This window comes from Dermacentor silvarum, chromosome 11 (genome assembly GCF_013339745.2).
Source record: "Dermacentor silvarum isolate Dsil-2018 chromosome 11, BIME_Dsil_1.4, whole genome shotgun sequence".
In the NCBI taxonomy this organism is placed as follows: Eukaryota; Metazoa; Arthropoda; class Arachnida; order Ixodida; family Ixodidae; genus Dermacentor; species Dermacentor silvarum.
In genome coordinates, this window is record NC_051164.1 from 99,214,935 (window position 1) to 99,230,810 (window position 15,876).

The 15,876-nt window shown below is 48.3% G+C and overlaps 3 protein-coding genes across 6 annotated transcripts in view; 1 reads left to right on the plus strand and 2 right to left on the minus strand.

The window, feature by feature from the left end:
- Positions 1-582: 582 nt before the first annotated feature.
- On the minus strand, positions 583-10,002 carry LOC125939728 (phospholipid scramblase 1-like). The gene is made up of 4 exons (XM_049659222.1): positions 9,882-10,002; positions 7,845-8,062; positions 2,780-3,109; positions 583-662 (listed from the first exon to the last, which is right to left on the minus strand). The coding sequence occupies exons 1-4, from the start codon at positions 10,000-10,002 to the stop codon at positions 594-596; spliced, it is 738 nt and encodes a 245-aa protein (XP_049515179.1). The 3' UTR covers positions 583-593.
- A 17-nt stretch (positions 10,003-10,019) lies between these two features.
- Positions 10,020-15,876, plus strand: part of LOC119434001 (small glutamine-rich tetratricopeptide repeat-containing protein beta) — a 58,765-nt gene continuing 52,908 nt past the window's right edge. For 3 of the 4 annotated variants that reach the window (XM_037701296.2, XM_049659218.1, XM_049659217.1), the window contains exon 1: positions 10,020-10,157. The gene's annotated coding sequence lies outside the window, so the exon portion shown is untranslated. The remainder of the gene's footprint in view (positions 10,158-15,876) is intronic. The other variant, XM_049659216.1, reaches the window with a different exon arrangement.
- LOC125941595 (phospholipid scramblase 1-like) lies at positions 13,503-15,852 on the minus strand. The gene is made up of 2 exons (XM_049659223.1): positions 15,393-15,852; positions 13,503-13,588 (listed from the first exon to the last, which is right to left on the minus strand). Exons 1-2 carry the CDS (start codon positions 15,816-15,818, stop codon positions 13,517-13,519), a joined length of 498 nt encoding a protein of 165 aa, XP_049515180.1. The 5' UTR covers positions 15,819-15,852; the 3' UTR covers positions 13,503-13,516.

Genomic DNA, 15,876 nt, shown 5'->3' on the forward strand with positions numbered 1-15,876 from the left:
TGGGTTGGGCTTGCGTATGGTAGGACAGGTGGATATAGCTATAAAAACAGGACGGGCACATGGTGACGATGTTTTTAGCAACCTAGTTTATATACTATATTACGCTATAAACTCAGCTTCGGTACACGCGAATATACACGCCATAACCAGGTTTTACTTATTTTCTACTTATTGTGAGAGGTCTGTTCAGTCTGCTGGTATTGCGTGCGATAAGACGTGATACGCTACCTGTTCCTACAAGATGACAGGGACCGTTGAGAAGAGATACGACAAACAACCTGTTGATAATTAAAATTTGCTGAAATAAAACGCAAATTTGGTGCTGCCTTCACACTAATCTAGCGGCCCCCACAGGCCCAGGCAAAGTATTGTGCGAGAAACGCACGAGAACATGAGTAACAATAACCTGCTCCACGTGAGTATATAGTAATACGCGATAATACATTTAGGGCTTCGTTCACAAACATGCGGTCGACTGCGCACAGGCCCTGAAGCCTGTCAAGACATACATTTCCTGTCATGGATGCAGCCTATGGTGTGAGCAGCCTGGTTGTCTTTAGGGACGCAAGACAAAATTGGTGATCTTCGAATAACTAATTTATTATGTTGCCGGGAAGATCCATGTTGCTCCCTCCGGCGCTGCTCTCGAAGAAAATGAAGTCCTGCGCAGAGTCACAAAACCACGTCGAGTTACCGCGTTTATTCTAATCTAAACAGTTAACGGCTTTTTGCAAAATAGCAGATAAAGACCAGGCATCGACTTAGGAATACAAACTAGGGTTTAATTTTTTTTTTCGGTATTCATATTATGCTTGAGGCGAGCAGCGCCAAAGAAATATACTTTGGTAAGAAAAGGACGAACAGAACGCTGACTATCAACTGAGGTTTGTTGAAATCGCGCTAATATGTAGGGTGTTCCAGCTAAAGTTATACAAGTCATTTAAGGGGGAAAAAAACTTCTTAATAAGCATGGTGCAAGATTTTAGGACCTACGGTGTTCGGTTATCAGAACGCTGACGACCGAAGTCCGTAGGTCTTATAGTTGTATCTTGCAGCGCGTTTTTGTTGAACAGCTTGGTTAACGTTAGCTGGAAGACACAGTATACAGGGTGTCCCTCGTAACTTGTGTCAAAATTTTAAAAAATATGCGAGTGCCATGTAGCTAGACCGAACCAAGTTAATGTTGTTTACCGTCGCTTGGAGCAAGTCCGACTATTTTCCTATGTATATTGCCTAATTACATAATTAGTTACTAATAACTAATTAACTGGGCCATGAACGGACTATTAGATATCTCCAAAGGGCCAGCCGTGTTCTAACCCATCTTTGCATTGTAAATAATGTGGCTTAGCTCCTATGTCTTCTGACTGATACCAGAGTGATTGCTATAGGTATACAGCGACAAGGCGGCACGTGAGATTGAAGAAGCTTATATATATATATATATATATATATATATATATATATATATATATATATATATATATATATATATATATAATGGGTCGAGTGAAGTGTGTGTCGCCAAACCATCTCATCTATCACGTTGCATGCCTCAGAGATATAATATCGGGATGCTGACCAGCGTTTTGTTGCCTCTTACTGTGTATTTCAATTTTGTGTGTGTGTGTGTGTGTGTGTGTGTGTGTGTGTGTGTGTGTGTGTGTGTGTGTGTGTGTGTGTGTGTGTGTGTGTGTGTGTGTGTGTGTGTGTGTGTGTGTGTGTGTGTGTGTGTGTGTGTGTGTGTGTGTGTGTGTGTGTGTGTGCAAATTACAGTAAACGTTCCCTTGGCAACTAAATACGCGTGCTTTCACAACGTCGGGTCACAACGCTGTCGCTACGCGGTCACAACGCTGGGTCACAACAATGGCGCATCAAACGTCGATATATGAAGCTTCGCATTGCACTGCCAGATTTCAATCTGGGAAGCTTATGAAAAACCTCCCTTCCTTTCCTTTTCGCCCTCCTCTTTTATTGCTATAGCAATTATACAGACAGCGCAAGCGGATTTTCGCCGTCGGACGCCGCCGTGATGTTCCGTTTGCTGCGGCTACGCTGTTTGCTGTGGGTGCGAGGGAAAGACTGCGAGGGCGAGCCTAGAAATAAAGGGGCTTGATGCGCGCCGTGCTCCCGCGCGCCCAATGTTAGAGGTCACGTGATCAAACACGCGCTTGGGAGAGGGGGCATGTGAGCATGCGGTAATCTCATCATGCGCAGGTCTCCTACTCTAGCCCGGCCGTTGCTGCGGATGGCTGTCCGCGCGACTGAGCCACGCGGCCACCGCTGCCTACCGTGGAGGTCATCTGAGGCAAGGGGGGAAAGCTAATGGCGAGCCGAGATCGTAGGTGGCTTCATGCGCGCTGTGATCCCGCGCGTCTAGTGTTGGGGGTGGCGTAATATCGAGTTTCCGAGACGCTCACCGCTGCCGGCGTTCTTCGTGAGATCAGCTCACATGACATTTAACATTCCAGCCTCATCACTTCTTGAATCACTTCACCCGGCTCGCCCTCGCACCAGGAGAAGATCATCCAGTGACCGTATAATAAAATGCGCAGGGCCGACTTTATTCGCCATTCGCTCGACACTCCCAACCTTGGGAGACATGACAATGAAGTCGTTCTTTTAAAGAACACAGCACCAACAGCACCGAAAATGTCGCTAGCAGACGCGTTTCGCGCGGCATGAGTGCATATACGCTTGTTCCTATAGTGCGAAAAGAGTTCATGCGCGCGTGAAAGCCCAGCAGCATAGCGATCCCTAGATGCACTCGTCTACTCACAATCAAGAAGGCCGCGCCTAGCAGCGTGGCCTTCATCTTGACGTCCAGGTCGATGGGGAAGGACACCGTGAAGTTGTCGATGTCGGTGAACGCCTCCATAAGCATGCCGTTAAAGTTCTTCGACAGCTGACCGATCTTCGTTTTGCCGTCCTTGGTCATGATGTCGAAGACGACGTCATTGCAGCAGATGGAGGTCGTGCAAAAGGGCCCGTGGATCTGGAGCACCACGTTCCCGCCGCTGTCCCTCAGCGAGAAGTAGGGAAAGATGAAGGAACACTCCTGCTTTATCGAGCCGATGATGGTGCCCGGCGGAGATTGAACCTCCATTACCTGCACGCGCGGCACCTCTGTATTTTTGCTCCTGTTATCACGATATACACATCTCGATAGATCTACAACCATACATGTAGGTCTAGGTCTATATGCATGTGCTTCTAGGTCTATATCTAGATAGATACACAGATGCTATAGACAAATCTAGATAAGGTGTGTGTGTGTGTGTGTGTGTGTGTGTGTGTGTGTGTGTGTGTGTGGTGTGTGTGTGTGTGTGTGTGTGTGTGTGTGTGTGTGTGTGTGTGTGTGCGCGCGCCCGCGCACGCACGCACGCACGCACGCACGCACACACACACACACACACACACACACACACACACACACACACACACACACACACACACACACACACACACACCTTATCTAGATTTGTCTATAGATCTGCAGACGTCTAGGCAGACATCTCACTGTCTGAAATTAGCTATGTCTAGATAGACATATAAATAACCAGGTTTTAGGCGCACAGATATGTGTCTAAGTATTTAAAAATACTTTTCGTTTCAATGTCACCGTGCGGCAATGAAAATTTGTGGGACATTTAATATAGTTTATTCCGTTCCAATTTTGCCACCCTTCACAATTCATTCCGACTCTTACGTACCGGCTGCGCGAGGTACTTGAGAACACCGCGTGGAATAGGCATAGACGATCAATATTCTCATCCCATTTGTCGAGTCACCTCTTTTCACCAACCCCTCTTTCACCTATCTAGCACTCATTCTAGGTTATCAGCTTCCAGCAGGGCTATTTTTTTAACCTACACTTCGTGCAGGCTCGTGTAGTGCTAGGCAGAGGCTATGACGTCGTGTGCTGCACTCGGCTCGCTGGGCTGTAGCCAATCAGAGCTGAATGCGCGCACCGTCTTCTGCATCAGCAGACGAAAAGCGCCTGACTCCGCACTTCGCCTGACTTTGCACTTACTCGCTGCATTTGTGCCCTTGCCTGAAACTAAACGCCAATGTACGAGTTTCCGTTCATGAACAAATCTACACAAAGTGCAGCGAAATACATCGCGCATGCGCGGTGCACGAAGACAACCTGTCAATGCGTATAAAACAGCGCGGAATCTGACAGCCCGCATCATCCGTGAGTACGATATTTTTATATTCTTCGAAGATTAGCTCACCTTTCCCTGTGACACATGGTCGCGTCAGCACTTCGCTGCCGTCATTGCAGCGAATACTCGCTATCGTCGCTGTAACAGCGCCGACAGTCGCAGACAAAATGGCGCCACGCGTTTGCACCGCCAGCCTGCTTGTTTGTCGTCTGCTGCCTACACTCAACAAAACCGCAGTGTTGTTTTCATGCCACACCACAGCTATAAAAATGGCTTCGTATAGATGGGCGGAGCTACACTTTTCTACGCCAAGTAAAACAAAAATGGCGACTTCCTACACTAGCTACACTCGTAAGCCAGTGTAGATAAAAAAACATAGCCCTAGTATGACACAGGTGATGAAGCCGTACGCTGGCATAGTCGTCTTACACGCAGACCACAGCGACTTGGAGATTGCCACCTTCTTGTATGTCGCCAACTCATTTCGTTAACTTTCTTTTCCGAGTGAGGCAACGGCTTAGGGCTAATTATCATCAGGGCCAATTATGGTCACTTCCCGAGGAGCTCCAAGTGGCAGAATCCAGAGCCAATCTTTCTGCGCATGATGGCACTACGTGCCATTCCTAAGTAATGTACTTGCTTGTTGCCACACGGCCTGCGCCACCCAAGAATGGTTGGCTCTGAACATTTGTGGCCACGTCACCCTCAATGCGGCGTCCCTAGTTGGCAACGTAGACTTGCTACGCTGCTGCGTATGGGCAGTGTCACTGAGAGGGGAACCAAATATTAGCCACATAATGTTAAAAACTCGCTAAAAGCTGCTGTTGTGGAAGAACTGTCCAGACATTAACATGCACTATGCGATCCGAACATGCCGCCGTTATCGTAGTCGAAATTCCAGTAACCGCAGGCAAGCTGGGCGTTTAGACGTATGGGTGGAGGTGTAAACTAACGACCCTCCATACTACTATTGCTGTGATGAAGGAGCTTTAGCGAAGATGTACGTGGGTAGGGTAGGGGGCAGGGCGCCCTAACGTGGGCGCACTGATCGCCATGATCGGATTGATTACCGCTATATTAGTTCTGCGTTTGGTTGAGCTATGTGCAACCAGGTGGCTGGCACCACCCAGGCCGTTCACGCTTGCGCCTCCGCTCATCCCGTAAAACACCCAGAGCCCAGTCAGCTTGCGCTTGCGTTTACCCGAATACCGGAAACGCGAAACACTATTGTGGTATATAGAAATCCTTCGGGGTGAAGTGACGGCCGCAAACGCGTAGATGCCGGTGCCGATCGGATACCGACAACCAGAGCTGCAGCCAGTTCGCTCGCATGTTTGCCATGCAGAGGGACACGATGTCGCAGCTTGACACGTCGCCGATCGCTACGTTTGCAGCCCACAACGCAAGGGCGAAGCAGGGTGCTCGCGAAAAGACAGATCGAGACCAACACAGACCGCGCAGCTCGCGTCAACAAGGAGCACGTTGTAACATAAGCAGACGACACCTATTATGTGCCGGAAGTGTTTGAGTTTAGCGATACATTGTCCTTGTGCATTCTGTTTCTGTTAATTTACTTTTATAGAAACAAATTGACTAATATTTCAACTATTACGAACAACATTTGTTCACCATAATGTTGGAAAAATTATCGATGACGCGCCCTGGGCAGCCAGTCGGATAGCTCGCCCTACTGACGTCATATGGTCGAATCGCGTCACCTGGTCAGGGGCGGCTGAGAACTCAGCCGAGTGGTGTGCTGCGATCGGTAGCGATGTGCCTTTTTAAAGCCTTATACTAATTTACACGCTTTATGCCGAGCACTTAGATTCGTCAAAGAATGATCAGAAGGTCCTACCCTAACGACTCAGTACGTTTTGTTGCGTCCCGAATCGGCCGGGCGCATTCTTCGAATGTTTCCCATCGAGTCAGGCCCTTTCATGAGCGTCGCCCAGGCGGCGACAGTGCCAGACACCGACGAGACGGGCAAACAAGCGCCCCAACTCGGCAGTGCCCATTCTTTGGGTGCTTCCCCCGATGCCACCCCTTTCATGAGCGTCGTCCAGACGGCGACAGTGCCCGACAGCGGCAGTGACGCCATGACAAAGAAGCTCACTTAGAAGCGACCGACCACAACCGCCACCCTTCGTTAGACACGGGGATTAGTGTAAAGGCCATTCTCCCGACCCTGGCAAGATGACCGTCGGAGGGCAAGAAACAGGTCACCGACTTTCGTGGAAGGAGTGTCAACCCCCTGTTTCCGGATTGCCTCGTCCTTGCTTCGAAGGTGCAGCATTAGAGGCGGAGTTCAGCGAACAAGACGGCCCGTCTGATTGGCCGCATCAAGGTCATCTGATTCCCTAGTCGGGTCAACTAGGGAAGACCGATGTTTTATAAGGAGACACCTTGCGTGCAGTGGTGCGTCCTGACGTGTTCTGATATGCACTCAGACATGTAGTGAGCTGAGACTTTCAAAGTGCTTCCCCATGGAGTGGGCTTCCATATTTGGAGCCACTGTAAATATGTAGAATAAACCCTTTTTTCTATCGCTGTTACTCCCGGACGTACTCATCCCTCTGGCTGAAGGATCACCGGCCTAAACGCTACCCGAGTCGCAACAAACTGGTGGCAGCGGTGGGATAAATGCAAATCTCCGACCCGCAACAGTTTGTATAAAATTGTCACTCGTTTCAGGGTTCCTTTAAGAGCATAGGAAAGCGTGTCTACGTTTTCTTGTGCGCAGGCAACCTTCCCGTCCAGTTACCAAATGTCTTGCTCAGCCGCCATCTTGTTTGGACAGGAAAGTAGCCTGCCTCAGTTTTTGACATCGATGCTGTCTTCGCGAGGCTGTATATTTTGACGTCTTCGTGAGAACTGTAACGAGACTTAGGATGGCCGCTGTCCGCTTAGCCGTCTACTTTGCAGTCTACGGCGAGTATTGGAACACAGCCAACGTAAGGCTATCGCCGATAGTTGGCTCAAGTTGGTTCTTTGAATTCGCCACGCGGTTACTGCCAGTCACCCTATACCTGAATCAGTAGCGCGTTTATTTGTGGTTATAGAACATTCCCTCCTTTCGGAAGCGCCGCCTTCCGGACTGGTGCGTTCCGAGACCCACCGATTCATGCCACCAGCAACGGGACACAACATGGGGAGACGCACACCGCAAACGCTGGAGCCAGCGTGGATGGTATGTGTCTGTATTTTCGCAGTGTGCCGCTTTATTTTGCGCTGGTAACAAGATACATTAACTCCGCAACCAACTAACGCTTCTTCAAGAATAAAAGTTCACATACTGATTTTTTTTTCGTGCAACTTGCACTGCAACATAGGTGTGTATTTCAGTAAAAGCGCACAGGTCCTCCTCACGTAGAGAGTAGCAGCAGTGACTCGGTGAACTTCTCGTCCATGAGCTAATGTCAATAACTGTACAGTCTGTTTCGGTCGTAGCTTGGCAGCTCTTGAACACTTTCTCGAATAGCCCTCGTTTCTATGGGCACAGGCGCAACGGGTGCCCGGGGTCCACGTACTTCGGTTTTCCGCAACTTTTGCGGCAATCGGAAATGATGGTTTCGATTACGACGACCGCCCTGTTTTACGTCACACTACACCGTCTCGAGTACGGGAAGCAATGTTAAGTGAAACTATTCTCTCAATCAATGTACATTATGCGCATACCTGGAGGCAGCAAAAACAAAGGCAGCCACTGCAGCGAAGTGGCCGGTACAGCCGCATCACTTCGACGCAGCGGTAGTCGACCAGCGACATCTCGAAGGGACGGACGCTGCCGCAGCAGCAGCGGGTCATGCAGTCGCTCTGCTCGTGCGCCATGAAGATGAACTGCCCCATGGTGTTCTTCACGACGTACTTGTTCTGCTGCTCGAACGGCACGAACACTGCGCGCGCCAGCAGGCCGCGGGTGGTCAGAAGACCAAAGGCTCCGGTCGCGCCGATTCCATTGTCTCAGTTACTCTAGAACGGCTCTTAATGGCCCCCACTAGAGAATCTATTGTTTTAGCTAAACATTTAGCTTACCTTATAAACCTAAACCTTAACCATTAAGGACCTTAAACGAGAAAGTAAGAGTGGGGTTGAAGATTAATATGCAGAAGACAGAAATAATGTTCAATAGCCTGGCAAGGGAACAATAATTTTCAGAATCGCCAGTCAGCCTCTAGAGTTTAAAGGAGTACGTTTGTCTAGGTCAGTTACTCACAGGGGACCCTGATCACGAGAATGAAATTTACAGAAGAATAAGATTGGGTTGAAGTGCATATGGCAGGCATTGCCAAATCCAGAATGGGAGCTTAATTACCACTGTCGTTGAAAAGAAAAGTGTACAATCACTGCATTCTACCGGTGCAAACATATGGGACAGGAACTTGGAGGTTAACAGAGAAGCTCGAGAACAGGTTGAGGACCGTACAAAGAGCGTTGGAACGAAAAATGTTTGGCCTAACGTTAAGACACAGGAAAAGAGCGGTGTCTATCAGATAGTAAATGGGGATAGCCGATACTTTAATTGAAATTAAGAGGGAAAAAAATGGAGCTGGGCAGGTCATGTAATGCCTAGGATGTATAATCGGTGGACCATTAGAGTTACAGAATGGGTACCAAGAGAAGGGAAGCGCAGTTCAAGACGACAGGAAACTAGGTGGGGTGATGAAGTTAGGAAATTTGCAGGCGCAAGTTGGAACCAGCTAGCGCAAGACAGGGGTATTTAGAGATCGCAGGGAGAGGCCTTCGTCCTGCAGTGGACATAAATATAGGTTGATGATGATGATGATAAAATAGATGTCGCTGTTGACACCGCTTCCGGTTCCGTCCTACTGCGTACATACGTAGACGTGTGTAGAGTTACTGTGTGTGCTCCATAAACAGTAACTGAAGACGTGTTTTGCGCAGCTCCATCTGAAGAAGACAGCGGAAGCAAACGGCTGCAGCTGATTTAGTTGAAATAAAACGAATTGTAGTTCGGTAGTTCATGTAATATACGTGTTTAACTGGTGGTCTACTTTAGTAACAAAATGGCTTCCAAAAAATTCCCAGCCGTATGATTGATTTGTTAGACGTAAGAGAGGTAATTACCCACAGGAACTACCACACCTGTGCTGCTGTGCACCTATATGAGCGACCGATTTCGATTTCTACAGGCGCCCCACACAACCCTATGTCTTTTAGCGTCAACTAGGAAGAGCCCATTAGAGTCAAACCCGGTGTAACGAAAAAGCTTATGCGCCAAAATTTCTTTGATGTACCAAGAAAGTGAATATGCCCAAACTCGCCTAAGACGAACTTTTGCGATGCGTTCGTTATACGGGGATTTATTACCTCCATCGGAGAAAAGAATCAAGGAAGGAATTCAGTTACGGGAAACAGAACTACGCATCTTATAGGAAGTAATTATTTCCTCTGCGTTTCACCGTTTCTCAGCGTCGTTGGGAACGGCGTTCTTGTGTACACCTGCTCCAGTATACTGGAAGAGAAAATATGAAAAGAAAATGCAAATAAAAATAACCCCCGAATAATGCGTACCCAACATGCAAGCAGTTTTATATGTCACTGGAAGCGCATGATCTGAGTTCGACGTAGTCTATGTCCAACTCGTAGTAAGTGAGTCACGAGCTCGGCGAGGTTCCCGGCTTCGATATAGAGATTAATTCGCTCTATCCGAGTTTGTTATAAGGAATCTGGTGTAACGTAACGTTCGCTTACTTTCCAGGAGCTGAAGCTGTTGGTGCACAAGCAGCTGGTCGACGTACGCCAGGTACTCGAGTCCGGGGGGGCAGCCGGCGATCGGTTCCACGTTGGGCTGCGCAAGCTGTGGCGTCGGCATCTGAACGAACGGGACACGTGATCTCACTGCCGGCTGGGCTGCCCCTAGCACTACGACGCCTCCAGGTGGCGCCGCTACCGCCGGAGGGATGGCCATCATGACGGGTCTCGACGACGCTGCTCCACCGCCGGTCGTCGGGGCCACCGGCGCCGTAGGTGAGGTCGCCGGTACCATGGGTCTGACGTTCTGAGCCGTGGGTCTGACATACGGGGCCGCGGGTCGTGTCGGTTGCATCGCGCTGTATACAGTGAGGCCCCTTTCCTCGTTCAGCGACGCTCTTGCCGGCTGGTTCAGCTGTGTCCCTGCGGGTCGATTGAGAAGAAACAGTGGCACTGCTCTTTGACCCGCTACTTGTAAAGATGACGCACTACGAGACATGCGCCCCCTCACTTAACCGGGAAACCCATTTAGCTTGATGAAATCAATATGCATATTACGAGTACTTTAAGCAAATGAACTTTCACCGCATGTCATTGAGCTTTCTGCTCATTTTGCTATGTATTATTTTAAAGCGCGCAAAAAACCGGCTCTGGGGCAATATAGCAGTGACGGTCACCATGCCAAAAACAAAATGAAAAGCTCATTATTGTAGCCAAATTTGTATAGGCATTCATTCAAGTAGAGCATGGTCGAGAATTGGAATAGTGAGCGCGCATTATTGTCTTCAGTAAACGTATAAATGGCGTCACTACGTTAATCTGTTACCCAAACGTCCAGGGCAACGTCGCCGGTAAGGCAAGGCAGACCGCGGTTAATCAGACAGAAAGGAGCGCGGAGCAGTCGTGGTGGCAGTTTCAAACCACTACCATGAAAAGCCACTCACCTAAGCGGCTGGGAGGAAGGTCGTTGGCGCAAACGGGTGGGCCAGTTTCGAACGACAGCGTTCGGAGCCAACTGCTGCTTCCATCCCACTGGATCCCGGGCCGGCACGAGCCACGAGCAGTTTATTCATGCCGGTTACGAAACGGCTAAATGCTGTACGAAATTATCGGCGCCAACGTTGATTCGAAATTCAGACGTCAACAGATTGTCGCGCCACCTACCTTAGATAACGAAACTAACGATCGCTACGAACAATATGACCTCGCCAATTAGTGCGAGTTTTCGTATAATTTGCAAGCTGCCTTACGCCTCAACTAGCTCTCCGGAATGTCGCACGAGGTGGCCGGTTACTGAATGCGAGTTTCGTAACTGGTGTGGTTAAAGGGTATTATCCTCGTCTTTTTTTTTTCCACCGTAAACAGCGCACTATAATAGATGACACTCTTCGTTAATTATGTTTGATTGAAGCGTCTGTAACGAACCTTGACCAAACTGCAGCTTTTCTGTTATAAATTAAAAAAAATGTGGTTAAAAATGGCTCAACTTTGTTGCACTTTAGACTGGCACCTCCTGGCACCGACAGAATCGTTTGTCGCCAACCGATCCCCTCGACGTTTACCTACCTAATTTAATATTGCGTCCAACCGAATGTCTTGTGAAAGTTGTATCGTATCCTTAGGTAGAGTTAAATGTGGATTAACTGGAGAGGTTGGAAGCAGTACGCCATCCGGCTACTGCCATTTCACTCCTATGCAAAAACAAAATATGCATTGATAAATAAATCTGATTATTATTCGTGAATGATTCTTAATTCTCCCTACTATTATTGCTTTTGTTTTAACGTGATTTCACCTTTCAGCAGCACTTACTCCATAGCTGTCCTGAAAGCTTATTTGTGTTTAAGATTCGGACTAACCCAGCCATATCTTGAGCAGTTGGATATGAGCAGTTGGTACGAGCAGTTGGATATGCAACGACGACTCCTCGAACGGTGTTGAATACGGACGGCCGGTTGCTAACAAATTAATGGTTGAGTGGACGGCCGGATGCGAACAAAGGACATCTTGCACAGAGACACGATACTCTAACCATTACGCAACATCCTTAGTGCAAGAGGCGTTACGTAGCTTCCAGGGCGCTGTTCCGCCTGCCCAGCACAAGTATACCTTACGTGCTGCATATATATATATATATATATATATATATATATATATATATATATATATATATATATATATATGTTACTAAGCGCTGCTCGAGACGAAGCTGAGGCCTGTACGGAAGTACTGTCCATATATATATATATATATATATATATAACCGGATATAAATCCGGACAGTGCGATATCGGGAACTTCACGGCGACATTTCGTCTTTAGTGCCCATCTCGCAATAAAGTGTGTTTCGAAAACTTCCTTGACAAAAAAATATGCATATACCACGCACTGTGAGAATTGGTGAACGCAACGCTTCTTCGATATAGTATATGCTTGTGTCAGCGCCAAAGATTTTGACGTTATCTGATGTTACATCGATGTAAATACCGTGTTACGTTACGAATACGCCATGTTTACGTCACGCATGTGATGACGTTGCTTGTGTTGAAGCTATACAGGAGACTGAAGCTGACTTTTTTTTTTATTCCTTGAAGGAAGTGAATTATCGTAACATCTTCACATTAGAGCTTATCCATAGCCCCGATGGAGTTCATCGCACCCCTCAATGCCGAGGCGCTGTTGGTATCACGAAGGCGGCAGAATTTCAAGTGCCCGGATGGTGCTTTTCAAGCCTACTAGACATGAAATGGTTGATGTTCTCATATGTAATGTAGTGAGATCTCACGTGGAGCCCAGTTTCTGTAAACTTGACAAAACTCACTAAAGAATTGAAAATTCTTAATCTATTCCGCATCGTTATTCCTTTTATGATTCTGAATATGCAAGAAATGCGGTGAAAGTAAGTTTTCAGTCAACGGAATTCATTGGCGTCTGTAAAGGTTAAAGGATCTTCGCTTCATACGATCGTTGACGTTTACCAACTTGAACTTGCTCGTTTTTGTTAATCCTGCGCCGACGACGAGGAGGGAGAAGTGAGCCCTGCGCGGTGGAGAACGTGCTCGAGCGAGTGCATTTCGCCGTCAGGGTGACTGGCAGGCTGTCAGACGTAAAGCCCCTGTCAGGCGGAAAGTCTATAGTGACACTCGCTGTGGAATGCACTTGCCCGCGCGTGTGTTCGATGACTTCGCTGCGTTGAAGCCTGTAGCCTAGATAGTAATGATTCAAGAATAAATAACTGAATGTTTACAGCAGAGTCGGCACTAATTCTAAGACCACTTTTTCGTGATTTAGAATGTTATTGAGCGTCTCTGTGACATCAGTGAAGCAAAAAAAAAAAAATCTTTGCAACGTTTATTTGCGGCTTATTCCGCCATTCTGACCCTGTGGATTGTGGATGTTCCTTGCTTGTATTGGCTATAAAAAATATACGCCTCATCGTTGCTCAGCCGCCACATTATGATACGAATTCGCGAAAGCGCTATTATAATAAGTTAATGGAAAAGGGAGTAAAAATTTCAAAGACAGCTCGAAGGCGCGTCGTTCTGACAGAGGCGTGCACTCCGTCGGAAAGGAGCCCCGTACAACACACGGTATGGGCGCATTGAAGTCATATCATATTAGGCCAGCGAAGGAGTTTAGTTTATTAGGTTTCCGGGAAGATCCGGCGCACCCGGTCCGCTGGAGCCGCTCTCGAAGAAGATGAAGTCCTGCGCACGAACGCAATATCGAGCAGGCACGCGAGCATATCAGCTGCAACACAGGAAAATGTTAGCGCATACATATAGAAAGCAAGACTCCAAAATTTATCTTGAAATGTGCGGTGCAAGGAAACGACGGACATGAAAGGAAAAGTCGTCATTCACCAGACTGTCGCAAAAAGCTTCAAATGGAACCCGATACGGATTTCTCAGAAAGAAGCTAGGGACCGACGCCTTTCCGGATGGCAGCCTCCTGGTTAGCTCAGATGGTAGAGCGACCGTCCCGAAAAGGCGTTGATCCTGCGCTCGATCACCGGACCAGGACGGGTTCTCGTCAACTACGAAGTTTTCTGAGAAACCGGTGGTGGGTTTCCATTGTAGCTTAATTTCTGCTAAAGGCGGGTGATGGCAACCTTTCCTTTCATGAATCTTCCTGCAACTTGCGGGCTTCCATGGAACTGATTAGCCATTTCAAAAGATGGGCATGTGTGAATAGCGAGACAAACAGGACAACGCACACAAACAACTAAATTCTCTAAAGGCAGAGCGAAGATTTCGCTCTATTGCGCAAGCGAACATACCAGTGCTAAAACGCTACGTCGCAGCAACATGTCACAAACATTTCCTAGATATCGCATTTCAGAAACAAAGATTAATAGTGGCGTATATATGACACATTTGTCCATCCGTCCTCCTGTTTTTATTTCTTTTATTGCGATAGCAATTATATCGACCACTCCAAGCGCATTTCTGCCGCCGCCGTGGTCGTGGACGTCGCTGTGAGGTTCCGTATAAAGTCCAAACATTGTAACATCGTCGCCACGCGCCGTACGCTGTATGTGCGAGTGAAATCTTGCGAGGCACAGCCAACAATCGTGGCTCGATCCTGCGCGTGTGAAGAAAAAGGCGGGGCGGAAGCGCGCTTCATCTGAGGCCCGCGAGGTGCGCAGGGAGGCGATAAGGGTGGGAGGGGGTGCGTTATATACTCGGGCGGCGGCTGCTGCTCACGGCGCGGCCGCACGGGCGCCGTATCCTGTAAGCGATCAGCGACTTGCAAAAAAGTGCTCGCCCGCGCGGGCCTCATCTTAAAAGCGATCTGCGATGTGGACAATGTGTAGCTAGTGCCGGTAGCTTCGTATGCGCTGTGCTTTCGGCGTTTAGGTCACGTTGAAGCGAGAGACGGCACGAAGGTGAATTTGCTCGCTGCTGCTGCCGCGCCTCCTCACTCCAGCGTTTTGACAGCGAGTTTCCGCAATCATCGAGCGAAATGTGTTCATGTTTACCTGTGCACGCATTACACTCTGCTTCTTAATTTAGTTAGTAAGCGAATATTTACACGTTTATACGGCCGCAAAAACTACTGTTATTAGTTCGTATTGTTGTCTTCTAATTTGCTATCGCAATTGATGCTTCGCCTTTCGGGCGAAACTGCGACATTTTTTTTATTTTCTTTAAGCGAGGGCATTCACATCTTCGAGGACACACGTGAAAAGGTACCTGCAAACAGTATTTTAAATCTGGCGTCTCCACAAAAACCGTCTTTTTGTGCAGAAGCCCATTGTAAGCGCCGTAACGAAAACATCGGACGGACAGGCAGACAGATAGACGGACAGACACGAGGCTAACCATGGCCATTCTATAGTAGAGTAGAGCTGCAAGAAGAGCTTCAATTGGGGGCCAGTTGATTATACATTTTCTTAGAAAGACGCGCTTTTATGCACAGAGATTCCGAGTCTCTAACTACGGAATCTCTCATGGCATGTGCGTTGCTCTGATAGGTTAACCGCAATCAATCAATCAACCAATAACTCACGATCAAGAAGAGAGCCGCCAACAACGTGGCCTTAATCTTGACGTCCAGGTCTATGGGAAACGTCACCGTGAAATTGTCGATATCTGTGAACGCCTCGCGGAACACGCCGCTCCAGTTCTTTGACATCATGCCGATCTTGGTGCGGCCGTCCCTGGCGAGGATGTCGAAGACGACGTCACCGCAGCAGATGGCCGACGTGCAGCAGGGCCCACTGATCTGAAGGACCGCGTTCCCAGCGCTGTCCAGCACCGAGAAGCGAGGTAGGAGGCTGATGTCCTGCCGGATCGAGCCAATGATGGTGCCTGGTGGAGCGTGGACTTCCATCACCTGCACACACAGCCCCGGTGTCTCGAGCCTGCTTCGCCGTAAACCGTTAAGAGGAAGCCCTGAGCAGGAGATAGATATGGCACAACGCGTCAACCGCATTCAAGTATAAAGCAGGCGTCATTGGTTTCCAACAACGTTCAAACTCGCCCTGTCGTAC

Bases quoted from the DNA above. Each gene is read 5' to 3' on its own strand.
- LOC125939728 (XM_049659222.1), bottom strand. From the start codon at position 10,002: ATGCCGACGCCACAGCTTGCGCAGCCCAACGTGGAACCGATCGCCGGC. The intron at 3,110-7,844 runs GTATGCGCATAA...CCGCGCGTGCAG, and splicing joins TTTGTTTTTGCTGCCTCCAG to GTAATGGAGGTTCAATCTCC. The intron at 663-2,779 runs GTGAGTAGACGA...GACTCTGCGCAG, and splicing joins TAGGCGCGGCCTTCTTGATT to GACTTCATTTTCTTCGAGAG.
- LOC125941595 (XM_049659223.1), bottom strand. From the start codon at position 15,818: ATGCGGTTGACGCGTTGTGCCATATCTATCTCCTGCTCAGGGCTTCCT. The intron at 13,589-15,392 runs GTGAGTTATTGG...GTTCGTGCGCAG, and splicing joins TGGCGGCTCTCTTCTTGATC to GACTTCATCTTCTTCGAGAG.